This window comes from Miniopterus schreibersii (genome assembly GCF_964146895.1).
Source record: "Miniopterus schreibersii genome assembly, chromosome: 2".
Classification (NCBI taxonomy): Eukaryota; Metazoa; Chordata; class Mammalia; order Chiroptera; family Miniopteridae; genus Miniopterus; species Miniopterus schreibersii.
In genome coordinates this window covers 22,894,947-22,911,832 of record NC_138102.1, presented here as the reverse complement: position 1 = coordinate 22,911,832, position 16,886 = coordinate 22,894,947, and the positions used below count along the sequence as shown (strand labels likewise).

The following is a 16,886-nucleotide window of genomic DNA, read 5'->3' as shown; positions in this document are numbered from 1 at the left end:
GTGGAATATGGGAGTAACTTAATTTGAGTCTAATGATCTCTTTTTTATAATTTTATTTTTTAAATTTTCACCCAAGGATATTTTTTTCCATTGCTTTTCGGGGGGGGGGGGGGAAGAACATTGATGTGAAAGAGACATATCAATTGGTTGGCTTCTACACTTGAGCCGGGGACTGAGCCTGCCACAGAGGTACATGCCCTTGACTGGAATCAAACCCAGGACCCTTCAGTCCGCAGGAGGATGCTCTAACCACTGAGCAACAGGCTAGGGCTAATGACCTCTTTTTGACTACTGGCTGACATGAGTATTATTTACTATTGATTTGAGTAGGAAGAGAAGCTGAAAAATCTTACAAAGAAAAACATCTCACAAAAGAAAAAGATTATAGATAAAATTATATTTTATAAACTGTTAATCTCTACAAATGCACTTCATTTTAAAAAGGAAGTGATCAGATTATCCAAGAAAGTAACAATAACTGTGATACTTTTTTCCTAATAAAACATCCCAATCTCTTATTTTTTAGTCCCTACTAGTAAAAAATGCATTCAACTATTTATTTAGCTAACATATCAACTCTTATGCAATAAAGCATGTAAAAAACTGAAAAGAGTGACAAACTATATAAATGTTAAGATGTCTTTTTATTTTTAATTTATTTTTTTAATCCTCACCTGAGGATGTTTTTTCCATTGTTTTTCAGAGAGAGTGGAAGGGGGGGAGAGAGACATCGATGTAAAAGAGACACATCGATTGGTTACCTCCTGCACAGGCCCTGACTGGGGCCAGGGATCGAGCCTGCAACCAAGGTATGAGCCCTTGTCTGGAATTGAATCCAGGACCCTTCAGTCAGAGGCCAATGCTCTAACCACTGAGCCTAACTGGCTAGGGCAAGATGTCTTTTTAAAATACAAAGCTATACTGTACCAGTGATTCCAGTACTAGAGTATTGTCTATCTGCCATATCATTCATCACATTACCAAATCACAGCAAACATGACACAGAGACAATTTGCTTAAGAAAAGTTTTACTAATATGTTAGTATTTCAGCAAAGTTATTGCAATGGGTTTAAAAGGCAGACAAACACATTATTATAGCCTATAAAGTAACAAAGGTGTTTTATACAATTAAAATATTACACAGACCTATGGGATTTATTGAATAACTAACAGACCCATAAAAGAAATTAAACCTGAAAGATTAAACCCAGTATTAGCACCTACAATATCTCAGAAAGTAAAACTTGTTACTGTTTCATTCTCTCCTAGTATATTTAACTCTCTCAAATATGGTGCTTTCAAACCTCAAAGATGAATGAAAGATGTTACGAAGCCTGATACTAAAAACATACAACCAAAAGAACTAGAAATATTGACTCAGACTTGAGAGTTTTAGTTGGAAATCACTTAACTTACTGTACTTGAACCAATCATAAGATTTCTGTGCAATGAATACTGTATATGAGGAAAGTCTATGAGTCACAAGGTTTTCCAGTAGGGATAGTTAAAAATTAGCAATATACAGTATTATTCCTATCAAATTTTTTCTCATAAGTTATATTTATAACAAAACTATAATTAAAATATTATTACACTTGCTTATTACACTTTCAGGGACACAGCAGGCGCATTTGTGTGTCTGATAGTTTAGCATCCACTGTATTGTGCTTACTTATGAGGAACAAGCAACACACACCGCATCTTCCCAACAGTCAAGGGAATGCAATGACAACAAATTCTCCAAAGAAAAATACTGGAAATTGTATTAAATACTGCTTTATTAGAAATAATTGCTATAATAAAACAAAGGACATAATTTTTCCAATGAACTTCAGTTTGAGAAACTTAACAGCGGAAATAGATCTTTAAGATTGAGTAATGGCAAAACTGATAGTTCTTTGAAATCTGGGAGATGCATTAGCAACACCACAGACAGCCTACCCTATACTAAAATCCTGAAGAAAAGCATTTCATTAATTTGGGGGAATAAGACTAAATAAACACTGGCTAAGACATGACTTTGACGTCTATAGCCACCCGGGAACCTGGCCCAAGGAATGACGAGAACCATTGGTACTGGTGGCAGATAAGAAATAAACTTTGTGTTGGGCTGACCAACTGCATATTTCATTGATGGCTTTGAATAAAAAAAGTGAAATGCTTCATTGTGTTTTCTCAGAAACTAATGAAAAGGTTACAGAGTCCTACACAATTTGGAGACACAAAGTGGATGCTGAGCGACTAGAGGTCACTCCAGGTGTGGAATTTTAGAAAGTTAGTCCTTGGAGTAAATGGCACCGTGGCTCTGGCAGCAGATACAAAGGAATGACGCTCTGGAGAGGAGGTAGGGGACGCTCTGCAATCGGCCAGTGGAGAGATGAGGGTCCCAGCTAGAGCTAGGATCTCTAATCAGAGGGAAAAAGTAAAGGTTTTAGTAAAGGATGCTAAAAAGAACCTCTAAAACATCTCTTACATCAAGTGACTCAAGTGCCTAATATGTGGGCTATCTAACACCCGAATCTGTACTATGTACTTAAGTGAGTACAAGACTCAATAGTGTAGAAAGCCAGGCCCTGTATATTTTGATCTTTGGCCAACCAAGTCATGAGAGGTAGTATAGCACAGGGTTAAGTGGCAAATCTGGGGCCAGGCTGCCTCGATTGCTACTTACTAGTTTTTAACCTTGGACAGGTAATTTAAGTTCTTTGTGTGGGAGTTTCCTCATCTGAAAATGTGGGATAACAGTATCTACCTTGTAGGGTTGTTGTGATGATTAAAATCAAGTACTTACAAATAGTGCAGAAACATAGTAAGTACCAATAAATATTAGCTATTTTTATTATCATGAATTTATTGTGATAGGATTTGTCCCATTTTTTAAAATAAAGATAATCTTAATCCAAAGAAAGAAAACACCATTAGTATACTTAATAATAAAGATATTTTAAAAATTCAACTTAAAAAGAATAAAATATTGTTTAAAGATCTCTTTTTAAATAAAGGCCATCTCCATGATTTGAGTACTTTTTGTTAAATCATTAATTTAACTCCCATATAATGCTTCAACCTGTAGACACCTTGTAGACTTAAGAAAAATGGTAGAACTGAATTAATTATAGTTTTTCCCCTCCTCCAAAGCTTCAGCCTACACTGAATCCTGTGCCTGAGGAACACATAGCTCTAAAAACTAAATTGTGCTGAACAAAAATATTTGCATTCATGAAACTATCCAGAAGTTCCTAATGTAAATCTTACCCATTGCAAAATTTTACAGTTGTTTGAATATTGATAGATTAGTCTCTGGTGTGTAATTGCTCAAAACCCCACACCACTTCAGAAAAACATTATATTTAGCAATAATAGCTGCAAAATGAGTCATGACAAATGTACTGTGCCAAGTCAACGCAGCTGCAATTGATAAAACAAACTTATTCCAATGGCACGTAACAAAAACCACACATAAGGTTCTTGACTGCTCGTTTGAGAAATATCAGTTTGGAAAGTGTTCATGAGAAAGTGTAAGGACAACACTAAGTGTTCCAAAACAAAGCCAATCAGTGTGACTTTGAGAATACCATTTAATCTATTTGTACCTTGGTTTGTGCATCTGTATAATGGGGAAATATTTGGCAGAATTCTTGTGAGAATTAGAAATAACATTTCTTTAATATCTGGCACATAGGAGGTATGCTCAAAATGGTAGGATTATCATTGCCTTGGGAAGGAATATGTTTGCTTTGGTAGATTCTATCTCTGTGCTGCCTGTTAATTAGTGATAGATACCTGTAAATAAAGTTAATTAGGAAAGCAGAGCAGCAGAACGCTATCTGTAGAAAGAGTAAATGACTGAAATTGGCATAAACAGTGTAGTACAATTTTCCATCACTTAGACGACTATGCTAATGTACTGTGGCTTCTACATGATTTTGCCTATAGATTTCTATTAGTATCACCTAATCTGTTTCTCACTTACTCAAGGTCATTTTATGGATATTAAGAACATAAACATTCTAAACAAAATAATTAAATTTATGGTTCTACCCATTAGAGGCAAGGTTTCTTTTATGGGGCTATGAAATACTCTCCCTACTCCACTCTGAAATGTTTATTTGGTTTTTAAAACCAGTCGTCATATAGGCAGGGAAATCTCTGAACTGACTCTTATATGCAAAACCTAACTATTTAAATGCCTAGAATAGTTTGAAATATTAAAATAAAATATGATTACCTCCCCCACCCCCCAAAAAAGCCCAAACCCCGAAAACCAAAGTAACAAAAAAACTAGTTTGAAAACAATATTGGGGGTAAAAATCAGGATTAAATTCTGTATCACCAAACAGAGCTTGGGTTAAATACACATCTTAAGTATCAAACCAATATAGAAAACATACCAAGATATAACAATTTATTTACCATGCAGGGAAGAATATTTATGCATCCTACAAAATTACAAAAACCACATATAAATCATATTTCATATTTACCTTTAATTCTGTGGTTTATCTTCCACTGCTCATTCCTCTGTCTTCATAAATGGTAATTTCAATCTAAACAGCATGGCTGTTAAGAAAACACACTATAGAATATAACATATAAAAGGGGACAACGGCAAGATGATATGTATGGTCTGCACAGACTTTTCTTCAATTTACTTTGCTTATTTTTAAATTATGAAAAATTTCTATTTAAATTAAATATGATGCTTTCTCCACCTTGCTGAAAAATCTAAGAAATGTAGGTCCTTCCCAAAACATTGATTATTTATTGAGGAAAAAAATCTAAAAAGAATGCTTTATTTCAGCACTAGGACTTTTTTAACAGAGAATCCATGGAGGTAATAAATTCAGGGGTTCAAAATACGCTAAAATTATATGCAAGCTTTTTCTTGGGAGAGGGTTCATGACCTCTAAAAGTTTAAGAATTATTGCTGTAGAGTATAATAAAACTGCCGAAATTATTATCAGCAGGAAGGCCTGGGATTATCTGACCTAGATTTTTTTTTTTAAATTTATTTTATCCATTACTCCAGTTATCAAGCTATATTAGTTTTTTGCAATTTTATTTACCAAATTCACTTAGTGATTTTCAAAGCTTACTGCCTCTACAAATATGCACAGTATGTCAAAGGTAATGAAATTATACATCTGGCAGCTGCAACTGATTTCAACTAGTCAGATGAACCCATGGAACTGCAATTCATTTGGATGACAAGTCTCACCACACATTATGAGTTTATGCATTTCAAAGGAGCTTTAGGTTCAGAGTTTCTGCAGCTGAAATGTATTACTCGTACCACCCCCATTATTACTACAAGATGCCCTCAGAACCACCAAGAAAGACAGTAACCAGAATACTAAACACTCCAGAGACCTGCACAAGGCAAAGGACAGACATGCTTTAAGAAAAAGTGCTGGAGGTAGGAGGCTTATGGTAGGTACGCAATTCACAAAGACAATTCAGGAGTTAAATTCTCCTTAGCCGATGCCAAATAGTACCATCAACATTTTCTTTTTATACATATTTAGATCTTCTGATCTGGACTAAAAAGATACAACTCGAAGTCCTCTCTCAATGGGATCTGTCAGGAGGAGGCCCTGGGGAGCATATATCTTCTCATTCTGTTCTTGAATGTATTTGGAGACTTTCCTCAGAACCTGACAGAAAGAAATACCACAGCTTTTTACAAACTTCATCATATTTCCCTTTAAGTTATCAGCTGGATCTCAAAATCTTCAGGCAGTGGAATTAGTTTTCAAAGCAAGTCATAGATATTCATATGAAGGGCTGTAACTCTGATTACTTGGCTCACACCAGTTGCATACAACATATAGCACAGTATGATGGACTCTTCAAGTCACAAATATCTTCAATGCAGTGTTAGAAATGCATACAAAAGCATGAGACTCAATCCTACTCCTTCCCTCCTAGGCACCTCAATCCTGGATGCAGAGAAATAGACGATTATATACACAATGGCTAGGTATGCTTTTCCCTTTCCCTACTCAGAAAGTGCTGTTCATGTGACATCTTCTAATATCAAGGGTACTTCTTGGCTTTCTCCTTTAACACTTAAGAACTGCTTCTTCCTTGTATGTTTTCATCAATTGTAGGTAATGATACAAAGTTGGCCTATAACAAAAGGTAGCCTAGCTAGTTTAAAACTGAACATTTTATTGCCTTTGTGAAGCACGTGGGCGTTAGCTGCCGTGGAGTTTCTGATGACTACAAGTGTCTTATATCATTTCTATGTCTGCATGTAGTGCTACTCTGTAGTTGCTCCTGTGTCCTAGACGGAAGCCTCAATTTATAAGTTTAGTATTAAGGTTGTAAAAGTCAAAGCAAATGTAGACAAAAGCCAGATAGGATACAAAGGAACTTCTGGAAATTGCCAAATCTCCTGCTTTAATAAGGGCAATTCTGAGACAGATAAGCTAGAAGAAAATAAATCTTAATAGCTATATACAAAATCAAAGAGTTACATGTTTTATTTCAGATTCAAAGCCATCAGAACCTTTTCCTGGCTCTAACGTTCAAAGAGGCTTTGATCCGGTTCTTTAATTACTAAATATTTTCTTAAATTCACACTATCAGCCTATGATAAAGTCACAGATAAATGTGATCACAACTTAAAGGGAAAAAAAAACTGTATGAAAATAAAGTTGGAAATTAAGAAATGATTTAAGAGTGGGGCTATAATGTAGCAGGCCAAACAAATAACTTAGGATGCTACGATTTAGGTACTTTAGTATAAAGTGATTTAGAATTTAAAACTCTATGTGGTTTGTATAACAAATTTTCTTATTGCAGGGAAATAACTGAAATAGTTTATTCAGGTTACGTATTTGGAAATAATACAATCTAATGTTTTATGCTTTTTTAAAAAAGAGCATGATAGTATTAAAAGAGCAACCTTATGCAGTAAATTAAAAATACTATTTCTAAAGAAAGGGTTTTTTCCTCACCTAATTACCTTAAGTAATACATATACCATTCTCTTATTTTTAACTCTCAAAGAATTTGAGCAGTGCTTGGTCTTTATGGACAAAAAACAAGTCTTAGGCACGACCTCTCTATCAGAGTTTGTCAATCATTCTAAAACAATGAATAGAAGGAAGTAGCCCCTAAAGGTACTCAACTCAGGACTCTCAAGCTTCTCTCCGATTTCCCTCTCAGCTCACCTGCCAGAACTGGAAATTGGAGATTCAGTCTCCCCTCTCCGAGGTCCATTAATACTAAGAGGACACTCAGAAAAATGCTTGCATGGCTGGTTTCAAAGAAAGGATTCCTTCAGAACAGCTTTCCTCCCTGTCTCCTTGGGCACAGGTTACTAGCAAAGAAACAGCATTCCTTTACTTGATTCAAGCTCAATTTTGTTGTGCAGGTTTTTATCTAAACTTTAATAACACTCATGTGCACTTGGGTATCAGTTTAGAAAGAAAAGGTTTTTTCTGGTAAAAGCTCCAAATCCTCTTATACTATTTTGGTGAAGGCAGCACTGTCCTAAACAAGACGCTTTTAAACTCTTAAGTCTCTTTAGCAATAGGAAAGAATTCATATGACTAAACTCATACTGCATCCCAGACAGGACAAAGTCCATTCTCATCCCCAAGAAACCTTATGTTGATATTTTACTCATACTTTATATCTGTTACCTTCAAACCCCAACAATCCCCAATTTGTATATTTACAAAGCTAAATGCAATCAAACCTCAGAAAAGACTATTATCCTCCAGAAGAATATTAAACTGGAGAAAGCCTCCTAGATCCTTGAGAAAAAATATCCTAAGTGAGGCTAAGTGAGAACACCAGGATCATAGCCATTTTCAGAAAATATCTAAGTTCCTTCTAACTGTGTTCCTTTCATAGATTACAGCACATAGGCAGAAGGGATGTTTTATAATTGATGAACAAGGCAGACAGCTACTGAGGGAACCTCTACAATCCCATTTGTTCCCTAATTATAATGGGCAGCAACAATAGAGAAATAACACTGAAGTCTTTATTTTCATTTTAAACCAATAAAAAGCACATTATAGGAAAAAAATGCATGATTGTTCTAGTGAGTTTTAAAAGGCCTATTTACAATTTCAAAAAATTTAACCCACATGACAAAATGTAAGCACTATTACATTTGGCTTACTGTTTGTAAATAAGAAATTTTAGTGTTTAAAACAATAAAGACTAAATTACTCAATCCTGTCCTTTCATAAAGTAGAAAATAATAGCACAAAAATTCCTAAGGGACAAACTAGAGAGAGGGAGAGGGTAGTTGTTCTTATACTTTTACCATTTTATCAAAAATACAAATACACATTTAAAAAGTTTTCTTTTAAATTATAGGTACATTATATCTTAATTATGACCATTCTAGTATTCACTTTCCATGATCTAGTTATTCATGTCCAGTTTCTAAAATAGAATCACTTATTTATCTATTTTTAATTGACTTTAGAGAGGGAGGGAGAGAAACATCGATGTGAGAGAGATACATCGATCGGTTGCCTCCCATATGCACCCCACCTGGGGACTGAACCCACAACTTACGTTTTGTGCCCTAACTGGGAATCAAACCCATGACCTTCTGGTGCACAGGATGATGCTCCAACCAACTGAGCCACACGTTAAAATTTTGGTTTCTTGACTAGTTTTATTTGGTCTTACTCTCCCCTTCTACATTCAGCTCTTCAAGTCTTGGTTCTATTACCAACATATCCCTTGAATTTGTTTACCCCCTTCCATTTCTACTGCTCTGTTCCTTGTCCAAGCTATCATCGTCTCTTGCCTGGACTTCTACAGAGCATCTTAACTGTTTTCCCTACTTTTATAACTTTTTATCACAGAGCAAAGAGATCTCTTTATAATGAAAATCTGATCATATCCCTCTCCTGTTGTTTAAAACCTTTGAGTAGCCTTCCCCTGCACTGAAGATAAAAGCTAAACTTCTTTCCATGGACTACCCACTCCTGCATGATACAGCTCCTCCTTACCTCTCCAAATTCATCTCTAGCCATTTTTCCCCCACTCCCTTCCATCAACAACGACCTTCTGTCAGTTGCCAGGACTCAGGGAGCTCTCTGGGCCTTTGCACAGAGTACTGACCCCTCTGCCTGAATGACTCCAGACTTTCCAGCCTTCATGTAGCAACTTAAATGTTACCTCTTCTGAGTCCTTTTCTGACCACACAATCTAAATTAGGTCTCTCCTATTATTTTCTATCACAGGAGAGTTTGTTTTCTTTAAAGCACTTATCACAATTTATAATTTTGTTGGTTCCATTTCCCTAGTATCAGTTGTTACCACTAAATTACAAACTGCACAAGGTCAGCAACCATGTTTGCCTTATTCAGTTATATCCCCCGCATACAGGTTAGCAAATTGGCTTTCAATAAATATTTATTGGATGAACTAATCCCTTCCCCTTCACTCAGCAAATGTATTATTAAAGAGAAGCTGCTATAACAAAACAGACTGAAAGCTGGCACTAATTCTTTATAACTTCTGATTTTGAATGTTAAACAGTAATCAAAGTTAACTGCTTCTCTGTATGATATGTAGAAGGATATAAACCACTAATTTATTGTTTAAATATACCCTTTTTGTAACACTAGCTCAAAATATTTTAGCTGCAACTGTATCTGCTTTCTGCTGCGAGGAGTACAAGACAATCACAGGAACATTTCTATAGGTGGGGTATAATATAGACATCAGAATTTAATGATACATTAGGGACTTACTGTGATTAACTTAAATACATCTTTTAACACACATTCAGTGAGTGCCTAATATACCCAAGGTATGGTGTGAGGCATGAAGAGGGACACAAAGTGGTGAAGGCATTGTACTTGACCTCAAGAAAAATACATACCCGATGGCAAATAAGAATGTAAACTTCTGCATTCCAAAGTAGAGTGATAAGTGCCAGAAAACAGATACAAATAAAATGTTGAGGGGGGCAATGGCCAGTATAGCTCAGTTGGTTGGAACACTGACCCGTACACTGGGTGTGGGTTCTATTCCCGGTCTGGGCGCATGCCTAGGTTGGGGATTCGTCCCCAGTGGGGCGCGTGGAAGAGGCAACCAATTGATGTTTCTCTTTCTCTCTCCCTTCCTCTCTTTAAAATCAATAAACACATCCTCAGGTGAGGATTAAAAATAAATAAATAAATAAGAAGAGTTTAAAAAAAATGTTGTGGGGATACCAAGGAGAGAAAGACTATGATTAGAAGAGTAAGGAAAAGTTAGATGAAAGTGGGACATAAGGGACTGGGGAGACTTGAACATGGAAAGAATGGCACTCTAGGTGGAGGAAAACCTTAGAGGGTATGTTTGGTGGCCAGTGAGTAATTGAATTTGGTTGAAAGAAAGTGAAGACAGAGTGGGAGATTGACCTGGAAAGGTAAGCTGGAGCTTAAGTTTGAGAAGGGGCTTGAACCTTAGTCAGTGGCAATAAATGGAAAGCCAGGGAACGTCTCTGACTTAGCAGGAGTGGTAGGGTTAATAACGCTATGTCTTTATGAAAACAGCAGCAGACAGGTTGGAAAGGTAAAAGAAAAGAAGAAATAAGACTCATCAGGAGACTATTTCAATAGTCTAGAAAAGAGATAATAGGGCATAATTAGGAAATCATACAAAGTTAACAAATAGGAAAATGGAAGATATTTCAGTTTCTGACAACTGATAAATCTCTTTTTTCTTCATTACCCCACCTAACGATGGTACTATAAAAGACAGGGTGCTACTAAACAAAACAGGAAGGAGTGAGGTTTGACTTTTGGACATCTAAGTTGAGAAGCCAGCAACTCTGGACCTAGCAGGCAGTTGGAAAGAGAAGACAAGAACTCGGGTGGAAAGATAGAATTTAGGGTGGAAATTTGGGGAAATAAGTCAAGGTAGCCTTACCTTCTCATAATGGGTTTCCATGCATAAGAAGATGGTGTATGCTGTTAAACAAGCCAAACAGCCTTCAAGATATGACTGACCCCCAAGCTTCTCTGCTTCTGCATAAAGGTTATTTAGAGTTCGAACTGTTTCTTCAAACTGCTGCCTATCAATCTGTACAGGAAAGAATTTAAAAGTAAGTTTTGGGAAAAAAGATTAGCTACTCACTATTGCTGGCTATCACTAATTTATTTTGCTGTTTTGTCAACAAAACATTCAACAAATGTCAACATTCTTATCTAATAACTGGCAAACAATTTTAGGTGATTATATCTGGCCCTAAGTTACTGAAACTGATTAGTGTTTAATTTTATCTCTATTTTGAACAATGGATGTCTTCGAGTCTCAATATGGTATATTTTAATTCTCTATAGTGAATTCCAAGTAAATTATACAGTTCTTTGATCTTTCAATTCACTTATATTCACATTTACCGAGCACCTACCATTACATATTATGACGGGCCTTAAAGAAAGATGAATAAGACAGCCTCAGTCCTCAAGGAGTTTACAGTCACATGAACAGAATATGTAGACATAAAAAGGCAATAAATTGACAGAGTACTATAATAGAGGCATACATAAAGTATGTTGGAGACCTTCCCTTGATCTGAAAAGAGCAGGTAATCTTAAATTGAGTACCTAAACACAGGCATTTACTAGGCGAAAAGGGAAGGACATTTTAAGCAAAAGGATCAAAGGGCACAAGTTCTGTTTTCTGTTTACTCAGCATCCCATCAATTTTAAAGTAACTATTTGGTACTAAAAGCTCACCATGAACAGGGCAAAATCTCAAACTACCGCACAACTCCTCACACAAAGTCATTCTTATGGCTTCTTTCTACTCAGGGACACCATCCTTGTACATTTACACCAATACTACTATTGTCATTCATTTTCCACTCCAATCATCTGCTTTTACTTTCTTCTTCCAATGTCACTTTATTTTCTTCTAATAGCACTCTATAGATTTTAAATCTCAATTACTTTACCCTAGGACTTTAAAGGGGCGTTAGTAGAGTATTTCATCCAATACTATCATCTTGGTAACAAAGCACAATTAATCTGTCCTTACTTTAGGCCTTCTCTATTTCCCTTATTCCTAAAACTAATAACTACTTACATATGAATTCTCTTTTATGAAATCTATATATAAAAGACTCAGAAAAAAGTTAAAGAACCTCAATATAGTTTGAGACAAAATATTCCCAAGAACATAATTTTTTAAAGTATAAAACAACTTATAATCATCACCCTTAAGCTATTAAAATTGTTTAGGTTAGGGGCAGCTGTAATCATTGTTTTGTCTTTTATGTGGCAAACAATTTTAGGTGATTATATCTGGACCTAAGTTACTGAAACTGATTAGTGTTTAATTTTAACTGGGAGATACAATGAGCCAATAGCATGAAAAAGTTCAGTGTAAACTTTAAAGTGGTGGTGGTTCTACCTGTTTTTCAAAAGGACCTACTTGTAATTTCCCAGAATATTAGAGTTCCTGATGAGGGTTGGGTGGGTGGAAATGGTACTGAGAGCCAGGGCAGTGTTCCTTCGCTGAGCCACCATTTGAAGGTGTGGTTTGTCAAGAATGGTCATGTGCATTTGGAACCTATGTCAGAGTTCTCATTTCCTGAAAACAGACTTAGGAGAACAGCTCAGTAAACAAATACTAAAGGTAAACTGTAACCTTCACCTAATTATGCCTAAATTAATGCCTTCAGTTTGTCCATCAGTAAATCCGCAAAAGTCTAAATAATTTCAAACACTCACTTTTGATTTACCTACAATGTTATAATCTGATAAAGAAAGTTCTTTGAATTATTTACATTTCTTTGGACACAGTATGATTCAAAACCACGGGATCCAAAACAAACATTTCTTTCAGATCAGAATCACTGATCACACACACTAAGTTATTCCAAGACTGCAATGCTTTTGTAGGATGGAGACAAACCACAGATCATTAAAACAAAACAAAATAAAAAACCAAAAAACTAAAGTGAAGGATTTAAAAAAAAAAAAAAAGGTTAAGAAAAAGAAATAAAGGTAAAAACAAGTCAAGAATTTCTTTGGAAGGTTATTTTAAAGAAGGGGAAAAACGTCAAAACCATGGTGGACAGCAGTAAAGGCAAAGAACATATTTAACATGCAAGGATCAACAGACAGGTGTGGGCTTCTACCTCCCTTTAGAGACTATGAACAGCTGTCAGTGTTCTCCCCTAGTTACTTAGACATTGATATGAAGCTGTATCAAAATTTGGAGATATGTGAAGTTGGGACCAAATACAAATTTGGATCAATAAACATTGAAAGTCACAATGGAAATAGGGATCAGGCTCGTTTTCCCAGAATTTTTGTTTCTTGAATTATGTGCTATGTGATAGAAAGCATGAGACTGAAGCTTAAAGCAATCACAAGTCAAAGGTAATTTCTACTCATCAGATGTAGAGACATATTTTTTAAAGGTATATAGGGGAACAAATGCCTCAATTATAGTCCACTCATTTCTCTTCTACCCAGAGCAAGGGTGCCTAAGATGTCTGTATTTTGGGTAAAGTGAGAATAAAGCTTCCTTTAAAGAACTGTCCTGGCAACAAAGCACGTAGGCATCAAAGTATTACATTCGAATAGGCAATGGAGAAAGTAAACTTGTTAACAGACAGAACTTGTCCTCACTCCCAAATTAAAGGGCACAAATGTGTGTGTGTTTAATGCTGTAAAGTAATACAAAACACTTGTGCATTAGTTTCTTCCTCTATTAAGTTGCCAAGTGTGATGTTCTCACAAAAGGAAAATCAGCCTCAGTGGCAGAGCAATCAGCACAATGTCTAGGGATAGTTGAGAAACAAAGAGAGAAACCTTTCAATTTTCCATCAAACAAGCAAGGAAAATTTAAACCTGTAATTTAAATTTAATCTCAACACAGAAAAAAAAAAATCAAAGCTTTCCCAAACAGTTTAAAGTATAAGCTAGTGTTCTAAACCAAACATTTAAAAAGAAAAAAAAAAAATCAAAGGCACAATTGAACAGCACCATGTAACATTCCATATAGCACTCAGAATCACAAGCAGTTCTGGGCTATATGCAGTCAAAGCAGTAAATGGATTCCAGAATTTAGAAACATCAATTTCCTGTAAGAAACAGTGGAATACTGTGACTATATTGTGATTCTGTATTCCAACTATAAAATAAAGATTCTACCACACACAGTGGAAGAATAATGTCTGATTATGCATATATATATATTTGGCTCAACTGTGAGTTCAAAGTTTGACAAAGGAATCTTGTAACATCCAAATAAATGTGGTGGAAAAAAAAAGTTTACATTCTGATTTGGAAGTACATAAATAGTGTAAGTCAGAGTTTCCAAAACAGCTTAAAAATAAAACATTTGATCCATTTCACGTAAGTCCTAACATGTAAAACACACTAACTGTAATGTTAAATTCTTTTAAAAAAACATTCAGTAGCTTTAGCCAGTAGGCAACTGGCTCAATTTCTACCTTTTCAAACCACTGTGGAAATGTCCACCTAGTGTCATGCTGAGTTAACTCATAACATAGTGACAACAAACTGCAGCATTCATATGGCATTTCACAAAACAAGCTAATCTACAAAACATTTTTATGAGACATGTGTGATCTTTAATTTGCATTTAAAGAAACATACTTGGGCCACTAACCTGCCCAAGGTTATAAATCAAGCGGAAGGACACTATACTTGATCACTGTTGATTTTCCAACCCTGGCAATCAGGTAGAACCACCTACCTTGCTACAAGTTGGTTTTAAATGACTGCTACACATTTCTCTAGTACAGACTCATCTACGCCCACTTATTCCATGACCAGCATTTCTTAGCCCCACACCCACAGCATGCCTAATCAGTTCTCAATCCCTCACCCTTCTTGTCAAAGAGGAAAGCCACAAAACTTGCTCCCATCTAACCAGAAATTGACTTCTGAACAGTAAACAGATGTAAGGTAACATGGCTCAAGACCAAAAGAGTTTCTTTTTGGGTGGGTGAACAGAGGTGGGCACAAAAGAACATACATTCAGATGGCTTACTTTATCGAACCTTTAAAATAAGATACAATAATTTTTAAATTATTTTTATTTTGCTAAGTCTGGAGAAAGGGGCAACACCCCATTCTTGCATTTCTGTATGCAGAGTTGCCCAAAGGACCTATGTCCTGATGACAATTTTGATATGCAAGCCAACACAACACAGGTGGCTCCCAGTGATAATTGGCAGTGGCAAGTTCAAGGCCTTGTTTTTAATATTTCCCTGTCCAGGCCCATCTAGTACTCTATGTTTTTCAGGTTCCAAGAAGGCCTGTCTGCACTGCCTGGCACAGCACTTAATACCTTCTGCCTAACAGTGCGGCCAGCACAGTGGCCACAAACGCCAGTCACGAGGATGATGATTCCTCTTGCGTGGCGAGATAGGACTAATAGCTCACAACATGTTGAGTTAGGTGGCCTGGAGCCTCAGGAATTAGTTCCTCGTCCCTGCTGTCAATAACCCGGGGTGGGGGTGGTGGACGGCAGGGGAAGACGACGGCAGGGTAGATTCCCGGCGCTGGGCGTCAGAGTTCCACAAGGTCATCACACCCGGGGGCTTGGCCTTATTCCTCCTCCAAACACCAGGTCTCGCTTAAGGGCCCTCTTCATACTCCTGTGGCCAACGCCCCTCCTCTGACTGCCCCTACCCAGAGCCGAGAGCACTTCGCGGCCCGACTTTCAGCCCACACCCCCTCCCTCCCCTAGGCAGTCTCCCCGTCCCCCGCCCCAGAGAGGGTGCGGGGAGCCAGGCTGCGTACCCGGTTCTCCAGCTCCGCGGGGAACTTGGTCTGGAACTGGCAGCGTGTGCCACTGCTGTAGTCTCGCTGAATGAACACCTTTCCGAACACCGGCGCCTGCTGCGGCCTCATGGCGAGGACAAGACAGGCCGCGCTGCGGGTTCGGGGGACATCAACCACGGGTCAGATCCCCGGCCTGGACCCAAGACTCCAGCCCGCCAGCCCCTCAGACCCATCTACCGCCCAGTGCAGCCCAAGGCCTCCCCCGCCCCGTTCCCCTTCACCCATGCTGTCACTGCGGGCCTTCGGCTACCGCCCCTGCTCAGGCCCCGCGCCCCCCACAGCCCGGTTCGGCCCGGCGAACACGAACCCGCCTCCTCCGCCCTCCAGCTGCTGTCGCGCCGCGTGCGCGGTCACTTACGAGCTGCCGCAAAAAGCCTCTTTCTCCGCCCCTCCGCTCGGCCTCCTACCGCAAGTCTAGGACCCACCCTCTTCTCCGGCCGTAAAGCGACTCTGCTGAGGCTGCGCGCTGCGGCGCCCGGCTCCGCACCGTGGGCGGGGCCGGGCCGACTCCGCTTCCCGCCCCGCCCCGCCCCGCCCCGAGGAGCCTATCCGGAAGGAAAAGGCGGGGCGCGGCTGGAGGGCGGGGCTGACCGGGCTGGGAACGGCTGCGCCGGCTGGAGCCGACTCTGCTTGGCAGGGATTTGAGGCTCGGGATTTCCCTGTGGCGTCATTTCCCTGCTGATCGCGGCGAGGTAATTTCTGAGCACTGATTGTCAGGGGTTACTTTTACTATTGATTGAATGTCACAGCTTATATGTGGGACACCACCCAACTTTATAGAAAATAAATTGGTGACACAAACTGAGAAATAGAAAGCCGGCCACTGGGGAGGACGAAGAACCTGCCCGGGCTTCACGGTCCAGCAGCCGTCCTCCCACTTCTCTGCGGTGCTGTCTTTCCTCCCGCCCCAGCCCACGCCCCTCAGCCGACCTGGGAGGACCAGCAGCTCTGTCCCTCTCCTGGCCGCTGGCCCCTCACTTAGCTTAGCGTACCCTACCTTACCCCTGTCTGGTGGCGTCTGGCTAATAAAGCTTGCTAGCACCTCTGTCTCTTCCTGCCTTTTACATTCACTTATTGTATTTTGA

The 16,886-nt window shown here is 38.4% G+C and overlaps 1 protein-coding gene across 4 annotated transcripts; it reads right to left on the bottom strand.

Annotated features, from left to right (window-relative positions):
- Positions 1-378: 378 nt before the first annotated feature.
- On the bottom strand, positions 379-16,169 carry GOLGA7 (golgin A7). 4 transcript variants are annotated; one of them, XM_081129163.1, is made up of 6 exons: positions 16,109-16,169; positions 15,760-15,892; positions 10,901-11,053; positions 5,554-5,655; positions 4,486-4,548; positions 379-2,406 (listed from the first exon to the last, which is right to left on the bottom strand). In XM_081129163.1, the coding sequence occupies exons 2-5, from the start codon at positions 15,868-15,870 to the stop codon at positions 4,501-4,503; spliced, it is 414 nt and encodes a 137-aa protein (XP_080985289.1). In that variant the 5' UTR covers positions 15,871-15,892; positions 16,109-16,169; the 3' UTR covers positions 379-2,406; positions 4,486-4,500. The 4 variants fall into 4 exon arrangements, with proteins under 4 accessions (XP_080985289.1, XP_080985291.1, XP_080985292.1 ...); XM_081129165.1 differs by having other exon boundaries at positions 1,762-2,406; positions 16,023-16,123; XM_081129166.1 differs by lacking the exon at positions 16,109-16,169 and having other exon boundaries at positions 1,762-2,406; positions 4,486-4,553; positions 15,760-15,967.
- Between the last annotated feature and the right edge of the window lie 717 nt (positions 16,170-16,886).

Coding starts and splice junctions, on each gene's coding strand:
- GOLGA7 (XM_081129163.1), bottom strand. CDS start 15,870: ATGAGGCCGCAGCAGGCGCCGGTGTTCGGAAAGGTGTTCATTCAGCGA. Junction 5,656..10,900: donor TGGAAACCCATTATGAGAAG/GTAAGGCTACCT, acceptor TCTTTCTGTCAG/GTTCTGAGGAAAGTCTCCAA. Junction 4,549..5,553: donor TTGAGAGAGGACTTCGAGTT/GTATCTTTTTAG, acceptor CATGCTGTTTAG/ATTGAAATTACCATTTATGA.